This window comes from Oncorhynchus mykiss, chromosome 24 (genome assembly GCF_013265735.2).
Source record: "Oncorhynchus mykiss isolate Arlee chromosome 24, USDA_OmykA_1.1, whole genome shotgun sequence".
Taxonomy (NCBI): Eukaryota; Metazoa; Chordata; class Actinopteri; order Salmoniformes; family Salmonidae; genus Oncorhynchus; species Oncorhynchus mykiss.
The window spans coordinates 34213765-34236264 of NC_048588.1; the positions used below are offsets into that span (position 1 = coordinate 34213765).

At 41.0% G+C, this 22500-nt stretch overlaps 1 protein-coding gene across 2 annotated transcripts in view; it reads right to left on the reverse strand.

The window, feature by feature from the left end:
- Positions 1 to 22500, reverse strand: part of LOC110503216 (voltage-gated potassium channel subunit beta-1) — a 167707-nt gene that overhangs the window by 40610 nt on the left and 104597 nt on the right. For both annotated transcript variants that reach the window (XM_036962191.1, XM_036962192.1), the window contains exon 3: positions 10767 to 10804. In XM_036962191.1, coding sequence (XP_036818086.1) covers positions 10767 to 10804 — 38 coding nt within the window. The remainder of the gene's footprint in view (positions 1 to 10766; positions 10805 to 22500) is intronic.

The following is a 22500-nucleotide window of genomic DNA, read 5'->3' on the forward strand; positions in this document are numbered from 1 at the left end:
AGGGAAGAAGAGGCTAATTGAATGAGAGGGAAAGGGAGAAGAAAGCAGAACAGAAACAAGGAGACGTAGGGAGAAAAGGAGAGAGAGAAAGTCTGAAAGACAAGGTCATGGTTACTCTGACACGACTTCATAATCACATTCACTCACTGCAATTTAAAAATCCAATTACTGCTAATCTCTACACTGTCACCACACGGACCTCCCTACCGTCTACTTACTGCAACCCCCAGAGCCAAACACCAGCCCAAATTCCCAAGTCACCGTCAAACCACCACCCAAAATTGTCACCCTGTTACACAATAGGTGTTGTGTGTGTTCATATTGTCCCCCTGTCACAACCCACCATGAAAAAACACTATGGTGTAGATAGTATACTATTCACGGTAGTGTTTTTGTGTTATTATCTTTGGCATAGAAGTGGAGGCTTTCTCCTTGAGGAAACCTACTGGAGACATACTAAAAGAGCACATTTTCCATAACCTGTAAATAAAGTAGGGAGGTATGGTGGCTTGTTAAAGTATTCACCACCCCTTTGCATTTTTCCTATTTTGTGGGGGTTTGTATCATTTGATTTACACAACATGCCTACCACGTTGAAGATGCAAAACATTTTTTCTTGTGAAACAAACAAGAAACAAGACAAAAAAACGGAAAACTTGAGCGTACATAACTATTCACACTCTCAAAGTCATTTCTTTGTATAGACACCTTTTGCAGCAATTACAGCTGCAAGTCTCTTGGGGTATGTCTCTATAAGCTTGGCACATCTAGCCACTGGGATTTTTGTCCATTCTTCAAGCAATACTGCTCCAGCTCCTTCAAGTTGGATGGGTTCCGCTGGTGTACTGCAATCTTTAAGTCATACCACAGATTCTCAATTGGATTGAGGTCTGGGCTTTGACTAGGCCATTCCAAGACATTTAAATGTTTCCCCTTAAACCACTTGAGTGTTGCTTTAGCAGTATACTTAGGGTCATTGTTCTGTTGGAAGGTGAACCTCCGTCCCAGTCTCAAATCTCTGGAAGACTGAAACAGGTTTCCCTCAAGAATTTCCTTATATTTAGCACCATCCATCATTCCTTCAATTCTGACCAGTTTCCCAGTCCCTGCCCATGAAAAACATGATGGTGTTCTCGGGGTGATGAGAGGTATTGGGTTTGCGCCAGACATAATGTTTTCATTGATGGCCAAAAAGCTCAATTTTAGTCTCATCTGACCAGAGTACTTTCTTCCGTATGTTTGGGGAGTCTCCCACATGCCTCTTGGCGAACACCAAACATGTTTGCTTATGTTTTTCTGGCCACGCTTCTGGCCAAAGCCCAGCTCTGTGGAGTGTACGGCTTAAAGTGGTCCTATGGACAGATATTCCAATCTCCACTGTGGAGCTTTGCAGCTCCTTCAGGGTTATCTTTGGTCTCTTTGTTGCCTCTCTGATTAATGCCTTCCTTGCCTGGTCCATGAGTTTTGGTGGGCGGCCATCTCTTGGCAGGTTTGTTGTGGTGCCATATTCTTTCCATTTTTTAATAATGGATTTAATGATGCTCCGTGGGATGTTCAAAGTTTTGGATATTTTTTTATCACCCAACCCTGATCTGTACTTCTCCACAACTTTGTCCCTGACCTGTTTGGAGAGCTCCTTGGTCTCATGGTGTCGCTTACTTGGTGGTTCCCCTTGCTTAGTGGTGTTGAGAACTCTCGGGCCTTTCAGAACAAGTGTATATGTAGTGTGGCAGATCATGTGACAGGTGGACTTTATTTAACTAATTATGTGACTTCTGAAGGTAATTTGTAGAACCAGATCTTATTGAGGGGCTTCATAGCAAACGGGGTGAATACATACCTGTATACACACACCACTTTTCCATTTAAATGTTGTATTTATTTTTTGAAACAAGCAAACATTTTTTCCATTCACTTCACCACTTCACTGGACCAGGGAGCAGAGGGACTGGACCAGAGGGACTGGACCAGAGAGCAGAGGGACTGGACCAGAGAGCAGAGGGACTGGACCAGAGGGACTGGACCAGAGAGCAGAGGGACTGGACCAGAGAGCAGAGGGACTGGACCAGAGAGCAGAGGGACTAGACAAGAGAGCAGAGGGACTGGACTAGAGGGACTGGACCAGAGAGCAGAGGGACTGGACAAGAGAGCAGAGGGACTGGACTAGAGGGACTGGACCAGAGAGCAGAGGGACTGGACCAGAGAGCAGAGGGACTGGACCAGAGAGCAGAGGGACTGGACCAGAGAGCAGAGGGACTGGACCAGAGAGCAGAGGGACTGTACTGTAGGCAGGCCAGCTGTGTGTGTTGTGGGTGGGATGTCAGACAGACAGGGGCCCTGTAGCCCCAACCGTTGGGGACACTGTGGGGGTGCAGTGGAAAGGTGCTGGGGGAGAATATGGGAGCAGGGATAAGGGCTGTGGCAGTCATGACATTTTGTCAGGTGGTTTTTGTCATGCAAAAGACTGCTTGTCTCACGGTAATTGACCATTAATTAACATAAACAGAGAGCAGAGGGACTGGACCAGAGAGCAGAGGGACTGGACCAGAGGGCAGAGGGACTGGACCAGAGAGCAGAGGGACTAGACCAGAGAGCAGAGGGACTAGACCAGAGAGCAGAGGGACTGGACTAGAGGGACTGGACCAGAGAGCAGAGGGACTGGACCAGAGAGCAGAGGGACTGGACCAGAGAGCAGAGGGACTGGACTAGAGAGCAGAGGGACTAGACCAGAGAGCAGAGGGACTAGACCAGAGAGCAGAGGGACTGGACTAGAGAGCAGAGGGACTAGACCAGAGAGCAGAGGGACTGGACCAGAGAGCAGAGGGACTGGACTAGAGGGACTGGACCAGAGAGCAGAGGGACTGGACCAGAGAGCAGAGGGACTAGACCAGAGAGCATAGGGACTAGACCAGAGAGCAGAGGGACTGGACTAGAGGGACTGGACCAGAGAGCAGAGGGACTGGACCAGTGAGCAGAGGGACTGGACCAGAGAGCAGAGGGACTGGACCAGAGAGCAGAGGGACTGGACCAGAGAGCAGAGGGACTGGACTAGAGAACAGAGGGACTAGACCAGAGAGCAGAGGGACTAGACCAGAGAGCAGAGGGACTGGACTAGAGAGCAGAGGGACTAGACCAGAGAGCAGAGGGACTGGACCAGAGAGCAGAGGGACTGGACTAGAGGGACTGGACCAGAGAGCAGAGGGACTAGAGAGCAGAGGGACTGGACCAGAGAGCAGAGGGACTGGACTAGAGAGCAGAGGGACTGGACCAGAGAGCAGAGGGACTGGACTAGAGAGCAGAGGGACTGGACCAGAGAGCAGAGGGACTGGACTAGAGGGACTGGACCAGAGAGCAGAGGGACTAGACCAGAGAGCAGAGGGACTAGACTAGAGAGCAGAGGGACTGGACTAGAGGGACTGGACCAGAGAGCAGAGGGACTAGACCAGAGAGCAGAGGGACTGGACTAGAGAGCAGAGGGACTGGACCAGAGAGCAGAGGGACTGGACCAGAGAGCAGAGGGACTGGACTAGAGGGACTGGACCAGAGAGCAGAGGGACTGGACCAGAGAGCAGAGGGACTGGACCAGAGAGCAGAGGGACTGGACTAGAGAGCAGAGGGACTAGACCAGAGAGCAGAGGGACTAGACCAGAGAGCAGAGGGACTGGACTAGAGAGCAGAGGGACTAGACCAGAGAGCAGAGGGACTGGACCAGAGAGCAGAGGGACTGGACTAGAGGGACTGGACCAGAGAGCAGAGGGACTGGACCAGAGAGCAGAGGGACTAGACCAGAGAGCAGAGGGACTAGACCAGAGAGCAGAGGGACTGGACTAGAGGGACTGGACCAGAGAGCAGAGGGACTGGACCAGTGAGCAGAGGGACTGGACCAGAGAGCAGAGGGACTAGACCAGAGAGCAGAGGGACTAGACCAGAGAGCAGAGGGACTGGACTAGAGAGCAGAGGGACTAGACCAGAGAGCAGAGGGACTGGACCAGAGAGCAGAGGGACTGGACTAGAGGGACTGGACCAGAGAGCAGAGGGACTAGAGAGCAGAGGGACTGGACCAGAGAGCAGAGGGACTGGACTAGAGAGCAGAGGGACTGGACCAGAGAGCAGAGGGACTGGACTAGAGAGCAGAGGGACTGGACCAGAGAGCAGAGGGACTGGACTAGAGGGACTGGACCAGAGAGCAGAGGGACTAGACCAGAGAGCAGAGGGACTAGACTAGAGAGCAGAGGGACTGGACTAGAGGGACTGGACCAGAGAGCAGAGGGACTAGACCAGAGAGCAGAGGGACTGGACTAGAGAGCAGAGGGACTGGACCAGAGAGCAGAGGGACTGGACCAGAGAGCAGCGGGACTGGACTAGAGGGACTGGACCAGAGAGCAGAGGGACTAGACCAGAGAGCAGAGGGACTGGACTAGAGGGAGCAGAGGGACTGGATCAGAGAGCAGAGGGACTGGACTAGAGGGACTGGACCAGAGAGCAGAGGGACTAGACCAGAGAGCAGAGGGACTGGACTAGAGGGACTGGACCAGAGAGCAGAGGGACTGGACCAGAGAGCCCCAGGCCTTCACACATACATCTTTGGGAACATCTACATTTTAAAAAAGTATAATAAATCAATTTAATATGCACCATCACAATAAATCCATTATTGATTTTAGTCAGGTCCAAAGAAACAGTATCATATGAAGAGACAGTATTTCAGAACATCTAAGAACATCTACTGTAAAGCCTATGTTATCTGGCTGTGCTCCATGCCGTAGTCTGTCGGCTTGTTCATTCAGCTGACTGCATCGAGCGTAGAAGTGTTCATTTGAAACAGGCCCTATATGCTGTATGCTAGATTTAGATTAATTTGGCAACTTTAGTTGTGAATGATACAAACCTTGGAATGTGTTAGAAATACAAACACGCTGAATATGGGCTGCACGGTGTGGGAAAAACAGCTGTTCCTTGCCTCAGGCTGAACACGCTGAATATGGGCTGCACGGTGTGGGGGAAACAGCTGTTCCTCAGGCTGAATATGGGCTGCACGGTGTGGGAAAAACAGCTGTTCCTCAGGCTGAACACACTGAATATGGGCTGCACGGTGTGGGAAAAACAGCTGTTCCTCAGGCTGCACACGCTGTTCTCTCATCAAGTGATCATCATTTTCACCCATCAGACTATTCTCAATTGAATCTCGTCTTTACTAATATGTCAAATTTGTTTTGATTTAGAATGGCCCGTTATCAAATAAGCAGGAACAGGGACAGGAACAGGGACAGGAACAGGGACAGGGACAGGGACAGGAACAGGAACAGGAACAGGGACAGGGACAGGGACAAGAACAGGGACAGGGACAGGAACAGGGACAGGGACAGGGACAGGAACAGGGACAGGGACAGGGACAGGGACAGGGACAAGAACAGGGACAGGGATAGGGACAAGAACAGGAACAGGGACAGGGACAGGGACAGGGACAGGAACAGGGACAGGGACAGGAACAGGGACAGGGACAGGGACAGGGACAGGAACAGGGACAGGAACAGGGACAGGAACAGGAACAGGGACAGGGACAGGAACAGGGACAGGAACAGGGACAGGGAAAGGAACAGGAACAGGGACAGGGACGGGGGGAAAAAGACATGTCATCTGCATACAGGAATAGTGAATGGAGGCCGCACGCTTTCCCACCGGCCCATTCTGTAGGCTGCTTCGGTTTTACAGAGGAGCTAAATTCATACTAGCAGCTGAAAAATATACTGAACAAAAATATTAACTGTATATGAACTATATTTTAACTTTATATAACTATATATAGCTATATATTAACTGCATATATAGTGGGGCAAAAAAGTATTTAGTCAGCCACCAATTGTGCAAGTTCTCCCACTTAAAAAGATGAGAGAGGACTGTAATTTTCATCATAGGTACACTTCAACTATGACAGACAAAATGAGAAAAAAAATCCAGAAAATCACATTGTAGGATTTTTAATTAATTTATTTGCAAATTATGGTGGAAAATAAGTATTTGGTCACCTACAAAACAAGCAAGATTTCTGGCTCGAGTGTGCAAAGCTGTCATCAAGGCAAAGGGTGGCTATTTGAAGAATCTCAAATGTAAAATGCATTTTGATTTGTTTAACACTTTTTTTGGTTACTACATGATTCCATATGTGTTATTTCATAGTTTTGATGTCTTCACTATTATTCTACAAAGTAGAAAATAGTAAAAATAAAGAAAAACCCTTGAATGAGTAGGTGTTCTAAAACTAAATGCATGGTGGTGAGATATGTATAAATAAATATAAATATATATAAATATATATAAATATAAATATAATTATATATAAATATATATAAATATAAATAAATATAAATATAAATATATATAAATATAAATGTATAAAATATAAATATATATAAATATATAAAATATAAATATATATAAATATAAATAAATATAAATATAAATATATATAAATATAAATACATATAAATATATATAAATATATATATATAAAATATAAATATATATAAATATAAATAAATATAAATATATATAAATATAAATACATATAAATATATATAAATATAAATGTATAAAATATAAATATATATAAATATATAAAATATAAATATATATAAATATAAATATAAATATAAATATATATAAATATAAATAAATATAAATATAAATATATATACATATAAATGTATAAAATATAAATATATATAAATATATAAAATATAAATATTTATAAATATAAATATAAATATATATAAATATAAATACATATAAATATATATAAATATAAATATATATAAATATAAATATATATAAATATAAATATATATAAATATATAAAATATAAATATATATAAATATAAATGTATAAAATATAAATATATATAAATATATAAAATATACATATAAATATATATAAATATAAATATATATAAATATAAATATATATAAATATATAAAATATAAATATATATAAATATAAATATATATAAATATAAATATAAATATATATAAATATAAATGTATAAAATATAAATATATATATAAATATATAAAATATAAATATATAAAATATAAATATATATAAATATAAATAAATATGAATATAAATATATAAAATATAAATATATAAAATATAAATATATATAAATATAAATAAATATAAATATAAATATATATAAATATAAATACATATAAATATATATAAATATAACTATATATAAATATAAATATAAATATCTAAAATATAAATATATATAAATATAAATAAATATAATTATAAATATCTATAAATATAAATTCATATAAATATATATAAATATAAATATAAATATAAATATAAATATATAAAATATAAATATATATAAATATAAATAATTATAAATATAAATATATATAAATATAAATACATATAAATATAAATACATATAAATATATATAAATATAAATATATATAAATATAAATATATATAAATATAAATATAAATATATATAAATATAAATATAAATGTATAAAATATAAATATATATAAATATAAATATATATAAATATGAATAAATATAAATATATATAAATATAAATGTATAAAATATACATATATAAAAATATATAAAATATAAATATATATAAATATAAATAAATATAAATATAAATATATATAAATATAAATACATATAAATATATATAAATATAAATATATATAAATTTAAATATATATAAATATATAAAATATAAATATATATAAATATAAATATAAATATATATAAATATAAATAAATATAAATATAAATATATATACATATAAATGTATAAAATATAAATATATTTAAATATATAAAATATAAATATTTATAAATATAAATAAATATAAATATATATAAATATAAATACATATAAATATATATAAATATAAATATATATAAATATAAATATATATAAATATATAAAATATCAATATATATAAATATAAATATATATAAATATAAATGTATAAAATATATATAAATATATAAAATATAAATATATATAAATATAAATAAATATAAATATAAATATATATAAATATAAATACATATAAATATATATAAATATAAATATATATAAATATAAATATATATAAATATATAAAATATAAATATATATAAATATAAATATATATAAATATAAATATAAATATATATAAATATAAATGTATAAAATATAAATATATATATAAATATATAAAATATAAATATATATAAATATAAATAAATATGAATATAAATATATAAAATATAAATATATAAAATATAAATATATATAAATATAAATAAATATAAATATAAATATATATAAATATAAATACATATAAATATATATAAATATAACTATATATAAATATAAATATAAATATATAAAATATAAATATATATAAATATAAATAAATATAATTATAAATATATATAAATATAAATACATATAAATATAAATAAATATAAATATAAATATATATAAATATAAATACATATAAATATATATAAATATAAATATATATAAATATAAATATATATAAATATATAAAATATAAATATATATAAATATAAATATAAATATATATAAATATAAATGTATAAAATATAAATATATATAAATATAAATATATATAAATATAAATAAATATAAATATAAATATATATAAATATAAATGTATAAAATATAAATATATAAAAATATATAAAATATAAATATATATAAATATAAATAAATATAAATATAAATATATATAAATATAAATACATATAAATATTTATAAATATAAATATATATAAATATAAATATATATAAATATATAAAATATAAATATATATAAATATAAATAAATATAAATATAAATATAAATATATATAAATATAAATATATATAAATATAAATATATATAAATATATAAAATATAAATAAATATTTATAAATATAAATATAAATATTTATAAATATAAAGGTTATGTGTCATCCAAATAATTATTCAAAATCCAATATAAATGAACTATAATTGTAGTCTTAACTGTAAACAGCATCGCCTAAGATTGGCTACACGTTGACTCTCAGACTGAAGCATATACATGTAGGAGTGTGAACAGTCCATCCAGTATGTCTAATAACACAGTCCACACTCAAAGGTGATTCGTCGACTAGACTACACTTCAAAATGAGGTCATCCTAAAATCCGTTTTGTTTGAATGTTGTTCCGCCCTGCGTAATATGCGGTGTGCTATATATTATATTATGGCACAATCACAGTTTTATTAGAGTACATTTTTTTTGTTTCAGGCTTGGGCTCATAAGCCTGGGATAGAGTTTTAGTCATGTCTTGTCGTTGGTGCGATGTTCTTGAACAGGTTCAAGAGAGATATGTGGAGCGGACATCAGAAGAGGGAGACCGTGATGATGCTGAGAGTAAATGCGATGGATGGGTCCTTTGAGTGTCGCATGGGTGGGTTCCTGTAACTTGGTATTATTTGGGTAAGACTAAACGTGAACCTAAGACAACGGTATGGGAGCATAAGAGCTCTATTCACAACCATGATGAAAAATGACCTGTTGCAGGACACAATTCAACAGCCATGATCATGAACTAAGAGGCTTACGTCATGTGAGCATTTTATTGGTGTAGGCGCCACGTAGGGGAGGAGTTAGGGATATATTACTAGCCCCAGCAGGCCTCAATGGGGAATGGTATTTTTCATTTTTTTTGTAGTAGTAGTAGTAGGTTCTAAATAGGCCATATATTTAGGTAATGACATAATGTACTGTGTGTGTTTTTTTGTCTTTATTTTATGTTGATGTTTCCACCACAGCGCCCTCTGCTGGCAGTGTACAGAAGGATCTGGGATCTCTTGATTGGGACAATATTTATAATGACCTGTGTGGTATTGTTACATGGACCCACTGTCACACAAACTGGCAAACACACAAACTCGAAAAAACACACACACACACACACACACACAGACAGGCTTGCTTTTAGGCAAAATAATCTGTGTCCTCATTGCCTTCACCATGGCTCACCTCTCCCCTGGCTCCCCTCTCTCCTGGCTCTCCTCTCTCCTGGCTCCCCTCTCTCCTGGCTCCCCTCTCCCCAGGCTCTCCTCTCCCCTCTCTCCTGGCTCTCCTCTCCCCCCACCCCCCTCTCTCCTGGCTCCCCTCTCCCCTGGCTCCCCTGGCTCCCCTCTCTCCTGGCTCTCCTCTCCCTTCTCTCCTGGCTCTCCTCTCTCCTGGCTCTCTTGGCTCCCCTCTCCCCTGGCTCCCCTCTCCCCTGGCTCCCCAACCCCCTCGCAAATGCGTCTAATGCGAAGCGATTGGATTTTTTAAATGAGGGTGTATGATAACTGCTGAAAGGTATTTATATCAGTTTTTTTCTATACACACCTACCACACATTACACTGCTGTACTGTATCACAACCGGGCCGTGATGGGAGTCCCATAGGTCGGAGGCACAATTGGCCCGGGTTTGGCCGGTGTAGGCCGGCAATGTAAATAAGAATTTGTTCTTAACTGACTTGCCTACTTTAAATAAAGGTTCAATAAAGACGTTTAAAAAATGTACACTAACTGAACCAAATAGATTTTACCCAGAGTACACTCTGATTCATAGTTAACTTTGTGTCTGCTAAAGTGTCAAGTCGTTGTAGAGCAGTAAATACCAGAGGCAAAGACTGTACACATTTCCCATCTCCATAAAACCAAGTAGAAAAACATTAGGAAACGTCTCACCTCATCTGTAATCTGACTGCCAAATGTCACCCATGTACCTGAAACAGAGACAGAGATGCAATTACAAGGTGTAGCATCACATAACTGGGAAGCTTTGGTGCGTCTATGTGCAGTACTTAGATTGAGGTGTTCCTTGTACCTAAATATAAACAGTACCGACACCCAAAGTGAGTTCCGGTACTTGTTTCAGTCCAGGTCAAGCACTGCATATGCCAGTGTCGGAATGTCAGTCATTGTGCTAACAGTTACTAAACATGTGTAAAGGCTGAGACTGGGATGTCGGTAGGAGTAATTCCTACAGGCCTAATCCATGAGACAACAGTGATGAGCACCAGCAGACAGCAGACAGCAGACAGCAGACAGCAGACATCAGCTGCCGGCACTTCAGTATACGGGACAAATCTGTCCTGTCAGGAGAACAGCATGTGTACAGAGCAGTGGCGGCTCCTCAGAGGAGGAAGGGGAGGACCATCATCCTCAGTGAATTACATTTTTTTTAAATAGTGAAACATAAAAAAGTTAGCATTTAAAAAAAAATATATATACACAATATATTCACGTCACCAAATAATTGAGGCTATCCAACAGAGAGGGATGCTATGTTAGCTAGCTGGCTAAGGCTATCCAACAGAGAGGGATGATATGTTAGCTAGCTGGTTATGGCTATCCAACAGAGAGGGATGATATGTTAGCTAGCTGGTTATGGCTATCCAACAGAGAGGGATGATATGTTAGCTAGCTGGTTATGGCTATCCAACAGAGAGGGATGATATGTTAGCTAGCTGGTTATGGCTATCCAACAGAGAGGGATGCTATGTTAGCTAGCTGGCTATGGTTATCCAACAGAGAGGGATGATATGTTAGCTAGCTGGTTATGGCTATCCAACAGAGAGGGATGATATGTTAGCTAGATGGTTATGGCTATCCAACAGAGAGGGATGATATGTTAGCTAGCTGGTTATGGCTATCCAACAGAGAGGGATGATATGTTAGCTAGCTGGTTATGGCTATCCAACAGAGAGGGATGCTATGTTAGCTAGCTGGCTATGGTTATCCAACACTGGAACTCTTCCAAGTCAAGGTAAACTTTTGGTTTTATTATTTTTTTGCCACCAGGGCCGCCGGGGGATCTGCTAAACTGCATGCTGACTGTATACTGTACTGCATCATTGTAGCGGGTTTCAGTAATGCATTAGTTCTAGTATCTATGTTGACTATGACGTTAGCTAATATGGTGACAACGATGTAGGCTGTGTGTAGCGGTCAGCGGTTATGATATAAAGATTTTGCTTGAACGTTTTTTTTTTGCCTGATCACAGACAGCTGACTCGTTGTACACTGAAGTCCACAAGCGAAGGGAAAAGGTGAGAGGAGGAGAGCGCGTAAATGAGAGAAGGAATTATGCGATCATGATGTTTTCCTTTCACACAATTATCTTCTCGTATCTTTCTATTAAAAAAGAATAGAAAATAATAAAAATCGAAAAAGAAAACAGTAACATAGAATAGACGAGGGTCATGGCGATTGCGATGAGTAAGCTGTCTTCCAGGCTGCACCCATCATGCACCACTGTCCCACTGCCAACCTCTACCTGTCTGCTCTGGGACCCAGCCCTGTCCTGTCCCACTGCCAACCTCTACCTGTCTGCTCTGTAACTCAGCCCTGTCCTGTCCCACTGCCAACCTCTACTTGTCTGCTCTGGGACCCAGCCCTGTCCTGTCCCACTGCCAACCTCTACCTGTGTGCTCTGTAACTCAGCCCTGTCCTGTCCCACTGCCAACCTCTACCTGTCTGCTCTGTAACTCAGCCCTGTCCTGTCCCACTGCCAACCTCTACCTGTGTGCTCTGGGACCCAGCCCTGTCCTGACCCACTGCCAACCTCTACCTGTTTGCTCTGGGACCCAGCCCTGTCCTGACCCACTGCCAACCTCTACCTGTCTGCTCTGGGACCCAGCCCTGTCCCGCTAAATAAAACAATGATACTCTGTGCCCTTTTAATATAAACATTCCACTACTAGTCTGCTCTAGTCGGTCTCCCCATCTACACACCAGCTACACTATGGCTATATGGTCTGTCTCATTGACTGTCTCAAACCCTGAGAAACCCTCCTCCACCTAAGATCAGGGAGACAAGCGAAGGAGGAGAGAGGATGGGAGAGATCGAAGAAGAGGAGATGAGAGGTGATGTGAAAATAAAAGGTTACTCAGAAAGTGCTGAAGGATCAGATTACACTGATCAATTTCTCCCTCACTCACATTCTGTTGCCTCTTCCCTAGCCAATTAGCATGAGGGAAACACGCACACACACACACACACACACACACACACACACACACACACACACACACACACACACACACACACACACACACACTTAGTTTATGTTCTCCTTCCTAGCCAATTAGCAAGGGAGAAAGCCAGTGAGGAACTTATCGACCGTTCCGCAGAACAACCGTAAATCGACTGGCGGTCGAAGCGCTAACCCGTTTGGTAATTGTATATTTACAGCGGCAGTTAATTATAAGCAGTGAAAAAGTCAAGAGGGACGTCTTATATTGAACAGTTCAATCTATCAACGCTCTCTATCAGCAGAATTCAGGACTGCAGTGTAGAGTACCGAGAGCACAGAGGTTCATGAACCAAGGACTGGAGTGTTCTGTACCGAGAGCACAGAGGTTCATGAACCAAGGACTGGAGTGTTCTGTACCGAGAGCACAGAGGTTCATGAACCAAGGACTGGAGTGTTCTGTACCGAGAGCACAGAGGTTCATGAACCAAGGACTGGAGTGTTCTGTACCGAGAGCACAGAGGTTCATGAACCAAGGACTGGAGTGTTCTGTACCGAGAGCACAGAGGTTCATGAACCAAGGACTGGAGTGTAGAGTACCGAGAGCACAGAGGTTCATGAACCAAGGACTGGAGTGTTCTGTACCGAGAGCACAGAGGTTCATGAACCAAGGACTGGAGTGTTCTGTACCGAGAGCACAGATGGTCATGAACCAAGGACTGGAGTGTTCTGTACCGAGAGCACAGAGGTTCATGAACCAAGGACTGCAGTGTAGAGTACCGAGAGCACAGAGGTTCATGAACCAAGGACTGGAGTGTTCTGTACCGAGAGCACAGATGGCCATGAACCAAGGACTGTAATGTACTGTACCGAGAGCACAGAGGTTCATGAACCAAGGACTGGAGTGTTCTGTACCGAGAGCACAGAGGTTCATGAACCAAGGACTGGAGTGTAGAGTACCGAGAGCACAGAGGTTCATGAACCAAGGACTGGAGTGTTCTGTACCGAGAGCACAGAGGTTCATGAACCAAGGACTGGAGTGTTCTGTACCGAGAGCACAGATGGTCATGAACCAAGGACTGGAGTGTTCTGTACCGAGAGCACAGAGGTTCATGAACCAAGGACTGCAGTGTAGAGTACCGAGAGCACAGAGGTTCATGAACCAAGGACTGGAGTGTTCTGTACCGAGAGCACAGATGGCCATGAACCAAGGACTGTAATGTACTGTACCGAGAGCACAGAGGTTCATGAACCAAGGACTGGAGTGTTCTGTACCGAGAGCACAGAGGTTATTGAATCAAGGACTGCAGTGTAGAGTACCAAGAGCACAGATGTTCATGAACCAAGGACTGTAGTGTACTGTACCGAGAGCACAGATGTTCTTGAATCAAGGACTGCAGTGTACTGTACTGAGAGCACAGATGGTCATGAACCAAGGACTGTAGTGTACTGTATCGAGAGCACAGATGTTCTTGAACCAAGGACTGCAGTGTACTGTACTGAGAGCACAGATGGTCATGAACCAAGGACTGTAGTGTACTGTACCGAGAGCACAGATGTTCTTGAATCAAGGACTGCAGTGTACTGTACTGAGAGCACAGATGGTCATGAACCAAGGACTGTAGTGTACTGTATCGAGAGCACAGATGTTCTTGAACCAAGGACTGCAGTGTACTGTACTGAGAGCACAGATGGTCATGAACCAAGGACTGTAGTGTACTGTACCGAGAGCACAGATGTTCTTGAACCAAGGACTGCAGTGTACTGTACTGAGAGCACAGATGGTCATGAACCAAGGACTGTAGTGTACTGTACCGAGACCACAGATGGTCATGAACCAAGGACTGTAATGTACTGTACTGAGAGCACAGATGGTCATGAACCAAGGACTACAGTGTACTGTACCGAGAGCACAGATGTTCTTGAACCAAGGACTGCAGTGTAGAGTACCGAGAGCACAGATGTTCTTGAACCAAGGACTGCAGTGTAGAGTACCGAGAGAACAGATGTTCATGAACCAAGGAATGTAGTGTTCTGTTCCGAGAGCACAGATGTTCATGAACCAAGGACTGTAGTGTACTGTACCGAGAGCACAGATGGCCATGAACCAAGGACTGCAGTGTACTGTACTGAGAGCACAGATGGTCATGAACCAAGGACTGTAGTGTTCTGTACCGAGAGCACAGATGGTCATGAACCAAGGACTGGAGTGTTCTGTACCGAGAGCACAGATGGCCATGAACCAAGGACTGTAGTGTACTGTACTGAGAGCACAGATGGTCATGAACCAAGGACTGTATTGTACTGTACTGACAGCACAGATGGTCATGAACCAAGGACTCTAGTGTACTGTACCGAGAGCAGTTATGAACCAAGCACCATCTTATTTAATCACCTTATATAATTTACTTAAGGGTTTTTCTTTATTTTTACTATTTTCTACATTGTAGAATAATAGTTAAGACATCAACATTATGAAATAACACATATGGAATCACGTAGTAACCAAAAAAGTGTTAAACAAATCAAAATATATCCACCCTTTGCCTTGATGACAGCTTTGCACATTCTTGGCATTCCCTTAACCAGCTTCACCTGGAATGGTTTTCCAACAGTCTTGAAGGAGTTGCACATATGCTGAACACTTGTTGGCTGCTTGATAGTCCCACTAAGCCCAAACCAGATCGGATGGAGTATCTCTGCAGAATATCTAATCAACTTCTTTACCAGCTTTGAGGATAATACCGTCACAGCCTGCTAACAAGGACTGAGGCTCCTCCTCTCCTTCTCCGAGACCGACCTCTTGCTTCCGGACAGGCTAAACACATTCTTTGCATGCTTTGAGGATAACACAGTGCCACCGACGCGGCCCGCTAACATGGACTGTTGGCTCTCCTCTGTGGCCGACGTGAGTAAAACTTTTAAAAGTGTTAACCCTCGCAAGGCTGCTGGCCCAGACGGCATCCACAGCCGCGTCCTCAGAGCATGCGCAGACCAGGTGGCTGGTGTGTTTACGGACATATTCAATCGCTCCCTATCCCAGTCTGTTGTCCACACATGCTTCAAAATGGCTGCCATTGTTCCTGTACCAAGAAGGCAAGGATAACTGAACTAAATCATGAAGTGCGTTGAGAGACGAGTCAAGGAGCATATCACCTCCTCCTTACCAGCCACCGCAGACCCACTTCAGCTTGCATACCGTCCCAATAGGTCCACAGACAATGCAATCGCCATCACATTGCACATCACACTGCACACTGCCCTATCCCATCTGGACAAGAAAAATACCTATGTAAGAATGCTGTTCACTGACTACAGCTCAACATTCAACACCATTGTACCCTCCAAACTCCTCACCAAGCTGGAGACACTCGGTCTTGACCCCGCCCTGTGCAACTGGGTCCTGGACTTCCTGATGGGCGGTGGTTAAGGTAGGAAACAACATCTCCACTTCGCTGATCCTCAACACTGGGGCCCCACAAGGGTGCATGCTCAGCCCCCTCCTGTACTCCATGTTCACCCACGACAGCGTGGCCATACACGCCTCCAACTCAATCATCAAGTTCGCAGCCGACACTACAGTGGTACCACCCACAACGAGACAGTCTACAGGGAGGAGGTGAGGTCACTTGGAGTATAGTGTCAGGAAAACAATCTCTCACTCAACGTCAACAAAAAAAAGAAGATGGTCATGGACTTCAGGAAACAGCAGAGGGAGAACCCCCTATCTACATCGATGGGACAGCAGTGGAGAAGGTAGAATGTTTTAAGTTCCTCGGCGTACACATCACAGACAAACTGAAATGGTCCACCCACACAGACAGTGTGGTGAAGCAGGCACCTCCTCAGGAGGCTGAAGAAATTTGGCTTGTCACCCAAAACCCTGACAAAATTTACAGATTCACAATCGAGAGCATCCTGTCAGGCTGTACGGCAACTGCACCGCCCTCAACCACAAGGCTCTCCAGATGGTTGTGCAGTCTGCACAATGTATCACCGGGGGCAAACTACCTGCCCCCCATGACACCTACAGCAACTGATGTCACAGGAAGGCCAAACATATACAGTGCCTTGCGAAAGTATTCGGCCCCCTTGAACTTTGCGACCTTTTGCCACATTTCAGGCTTCAAACATAAAGATATAAAACTGTATTTTTTGTGAAGAATCAACAACAAGTGGGACACAATCATGAAGTGGAACGACATTTATTGGATATTTCAAACTTTTTTAACAAGTCAAAAACTGAAAAATTGGGCGTGCAAAATTATTCAGCCCCCTTAAGTTAATACTTTGTAGCGCCACCTTTTGCTGCGATTACAGCTGTAAGTCGCTTGAGGTATGTCTCTATCAGTTTTGCACATCGAGAGACTGACATTTTTTCCCATTCCTCCTTGCAAAACAGCTCGAGCTCAGTGAGGTTGGATGGAGAGCATTTGTGAACAGCAGTTTTCAGTTCTTTCCACAGATTCTCGATTGGATTCAGGTCTGGACTTTGACTTGGCCATTCTAACACCTGGATATGTTTATTTTTGAACCATTCCATTGTAGATTTTGCTTTATGTTTTGGATCATTGTCTTGTTGGAAGACAAATCTCCGTCCCAGTCTCAGGTCTTTTGCAGACTCCATCAGGTTTTCTTCCAGAATGGTCCTGTATTTGGCTCCATCCATCTTCCCATCAATTTTAACCATCTTCCCTGTCCCTGCTGAAGAAAAGCAGGCCCAAACCATGATGCTGCCACCATGTTTGACAGTGGGGATGGTGTATTCAGCTGTGTTGCTTTTACGCCAAACATAACGTTTTGCATTGTTGCCAAAAAGTTCAATTTTGGTTTCATCTGACCAGAGCACCTTCTTCCACATGTTTGGTGTGTCTCCCAGGTGGCTTGTGGCAAACTTTAAACAACACTTTTTATGGATATCTTTAAGAAATGGCTTTCTTCTTGCCACTCTTCCATAAAGGCCAGATTTGTGCAATATACGACTGATTGTTGTCCTATGGACAGAGTCTCCCACCTCAGCTGTAGATCTCTGCAGTTCATCCAGAGTGATCATGGGCCTCTTGGCTGCATCTCTGATCAGTCTTCTCCTTGTATGAGCTGAAAGTTTAGAGGGACGGCCAGGTCTTGGTAGATTTGCAGTGGTCTGATACTCCTTCCATTTCAATATTATCGCTTGCACAGTGCTCCTTGGGATGTTTAAAGCTTGGGAAATCTTTTTGTATCCAAATCCGGCTTTAAACTTCTTCACAACAGTATCTCGGACCTGCCTGGTGTGTTCCTTGTTCTTCATGATGCTCTCTGCGCTTTTAACGGACCTCTGAGACTATCACAGTGCAGGTGCATTTATACAGAGACTTGATTACACACAGGTGGATTGTATTTATCATCATTAGTCATTTAGGTCAACATTGGATCATTCAGAGATCCTCACTGAACTTCTGGAGAGAGTTTGCTGCACTGAAAGTAAAGGGGCTGAATAATTTTGCACGCCCAATTTTTCAGTTTTTGATTTGTTAAAAAAGTTTGAAATATCCAATAAATGTCGTTCCACTTCATGATTGTGTCCCACTTGTTGTTGATTCTTCACAAAAAAATACAGTTTTTTATCTTTATGTTTGAAGCCTGAAATGTGGCAAAAGGTCGCAAAGTTCAAGGAGGCCGAATACTTTCGCAAGGCACTGTAATCAAGGACAACAACCACCCGGGCCTCTGCCTGTTCACACCGCTACCATCCAGAAGGGGAGGTCTGTACAGGTGCATTAAAACTGGGACCGAGAGAATGAAAAACAGCTTCTATCTCAAGGCCATCAGACTGCTAAACAGCAATCTCTAACTCAGAGAGGCTGCTGCCTACTTAAAAACCAAATCACTGGTCACTTTAATAAATGGACCACTAGTCACTTTAAATAAAGCCACTTTAATAACACATATTACATTACTCATATCACATGTATATACTGTATTTTCTCCCATCTATTGCACCTTGCCTATGCCGCTCGGCCATCACTCATCCATATACACTGCTCAAAAAAATAAAGGGAACACTTAAACAACACAATGTAACTCCAAGTCAAACACACTTCTGTGAAATCAAACTGTCCACTTAGGAAGCAACACTGATTGACAATAAATTTCACATGATGTGGTGCAAAGGGAATAGACAACAGGTGGAAATTATAGGCAATTAGCAAGACACACCTAATAAAGGAGTGGTTCTGCAGGTGGTGACCACAGACCACTTCTCAGTTCCTATGCTTCCTGGCTGATGTTTTGGTCACTTCTGAATGCTCACTCTAGTGGTAGCATGAGACGGAGTCTACAACCCACACAAGTGGCTCAGGTAGTGCAGCTCTTCCAGGATGGCATATTAATGCGAGCTATGGAAAGAAGGTTTGCTGTGTCTGTCAGCATAGTGTCCAGAGCATGGAGGCGCTACCAGGAGACAGGCCAGTACATCAGGAGACGTGGAGGAGGACATAGGAGGGCAACAACCCAGCAGCAGGACCGCTACCTCCGCCTTTGTGCAAGGAGGAGCAGGAGGAGCACTGCCAGAGCCCTGCAAAATGACCTCTAGCAGGCCACAACTGTGCATGTGTCTGCTCAAACGGTCAGAAACAGACTCCATGAGGGTGGTATGAGGGCCCGACGTCCACAGGTGGGGGTTGTGCTTGAAGCCCAACACCGTGCGGGGACGTTTGGCATTTGCCAGAGAACACCAAGATTGGCAAATTCGCCACTGGCGCCCTGTGCTCTTCACAGATGAAAGCAGGTTCACACTGAGCACATGTGACAGACGTGACAGAGTCTGGAGACGCCGTGGAGAACGTTCTGCTGCCTGCAACATCCTCCAGCATGACCGGTTTGGTGGTGGGTCAGTCATGGTGTGGGGTGGAATTTCTTTGGGGGGCCGCACAGCCCTCCATGTGCTCGCCAGAGGCAGCCTGACTGCCATTAGGTACCGAGATGAGATCCTCAGACCCCTTGTGAGACCATATGCTGGTGCGGTTGGCCCTGGGTTCTTTCTAATGCAAGACAATGCTAGACCTCATGTGGCTGGAGTGTGTCAGCAGTTCCTGCAAGAGGAAGGCATTGATGCTATGGACTGGCCCGCCCGTTCCCCAGACCTGAATCCAATTGAGCACATCTGGGACATCATGTCTCGCTCTATCCACCAACTCCACGTTGCACCACAGACTGTCCAGGAGTTGCACTCCCAATTTTTCAGTTTTTGATTTGTTAAAAAAGTTTGAAATATCCAATAAATGTTGTTCCACTTCATGATTGTGTCCCACTTGTTGTTGATTCTTCACAAAAAAATACAGTTTTATATCTTTATGTTTGAAGCCTGAAATGTGGCAAAAGGTCGCAAAGTTCAAGGGGGCCGAATACTTTCGCAAGGCACTGTAAATCTTTTATTTTTATTGGCCAGTCTGAGATACAGCTATTTTCTTTGCAACTCTGCCTAGAAGGCCAGCATCCCGGAGTCGCCTTTTCACTGTTGATGTTGAGACTGCTGTTTTGAGGGTACTATTTAATGAAGCTGCCAGTTGAGGACTTGTGAGGCGTCTGTTTCTCAAACTAGACACTCTTGTCCTCTTGCTCAGTTGTGCAATCGTCTTTCTATTCTGGTTAAAGCCAGCTTGGGCTGTTCAGTGAAGGGAGTTGTATACAGAGTTGTATGAGATCTTCAGTTTCTTGGCAATTTCTATCATGGAATAGCCTTCAATTCTCAGAACAAGAATAGACTGACGAGTTTCAGAAGAAGGTCTTTGTTTCAAAAGGTCTTTGTTTCTGGCCATTTTGAGCCTGTAATCAAACCCACAAATGCTGATGCGCCAGATACTCAACTGGTCTAAAGGCCAGTTTTACTGCTTCTTTAATCAGGACAACAGTTTTCAGCTGTTCTAACATGATTGCAAAATGGTTTTCTAATGATAAATTAGTCTTTTAAAATTATAAACTTTGATTAGCTAACACAGCGTGCCATTGGAACACAGAAGTGATGGATGCTGATAATGGGCCTCTGTACGCCTATGTAGATTTTCCATTAAAAATCATCAGTTTCCAGCTACAATAGTAATTTACAACATTAACAATATCTACACTGTATTTCTGATCAATTTGATGTTATTTTAATGGACAAAAAAATTGCTTTTCTTTCAAAAACAAGAACATTTCTAAGTGACCCCAAACTTTGAACGGTAGTGTACATTAATCAGATATAGTTAACTTTGTAAATACAATTCAGAGTTGGCCACAATGGTTCTTGACAAGCTACAGGTTTATGCATCCTTTTTTTTATTCAAGCCCAATTTCTACCACACCTGATTCTACTATTCATGATCTCCATGAACAGCTGAGTAGTAGAATCAAGTCTGGTAGCACTGGGGTTGAACAAGAAAGCCTACATCCGCCTGTGGATCGTTAAGAGCCATTTTGATAGCTCCTGATACAAACATTGCAACAAATGACAAACTGCTGAGAAACACCTGCAAAATGCAAAGTGTTGTCAAAACTATAAACAAAATAACTGTTGAAATGTATTTTCCGGGAGGCAAAACCATTACACTACCAACTCCGTTCTTAAAACACTGATGTCAACAGACCATTTAAATGGACAGTCTTGAAGTGTTCGTTCAAAAACTATTTTGTTTGTATATTTCTCTTGCTGTGGTTGTAGCGTAGCTAACTGCAATGTTTTTCCTGTCTAAAATATAGCTACCTCGTCTTACCTTAGTTTGGTCCTTGCCGTGCAAATGAATGTGAGCATTGTGGCAGTTTCCCAAAGTTTGGTGATTTTAAACTTAAAGTACTTTAAAGTACTAGCTATATATTTAAAAAAATTTATATTGCGGTGAAATGAACAGGCCATTCACATTAGCTAACGTTGCATTTTTATGTTGGCTAACGTTAATCTAGCTAGTTAACGCTAACTAGATATCAGAGCAGACAAGAACGTCCGCTATCTTCTTTGTGCATGCTTGTGCTCGATTACACGCAAGTCTCTAGATCAGCAGTTTACACATGATGACTTCAACCTTCTATGAAAAACATTACTTGGTAAAATATAGTTAGGTAGCCTGTTTGTTGATTAGATAGTTACTCAACATTAGCTCTCATCTGACTGGTATAAAGTTACGTTAGTTAAGTAGTCAGGTAGCTAACTATCTAGCTAATTTAAAAATAAAAAATAGTGCATTTATTGGCGAGCTACCTTTATTTGCCTGTTCTTTAGCTACATAGCTTTCTGATGACTGGCGTTAGCTAGCTACAGAGGCTAGCTGCTGCAATTTGTACAAGCAAGCTAACGTTAGCTAGGTAACGTTAGCTAGTTAGCTACCTTATTGATTAACCTCAGCTTGAACACCACCATATAGCTAGCTAAATACAGTAGTCTAGGTTCGTTCCATTCACTTCTCATGACTGGCAGCACGGTGCAAGCAGAT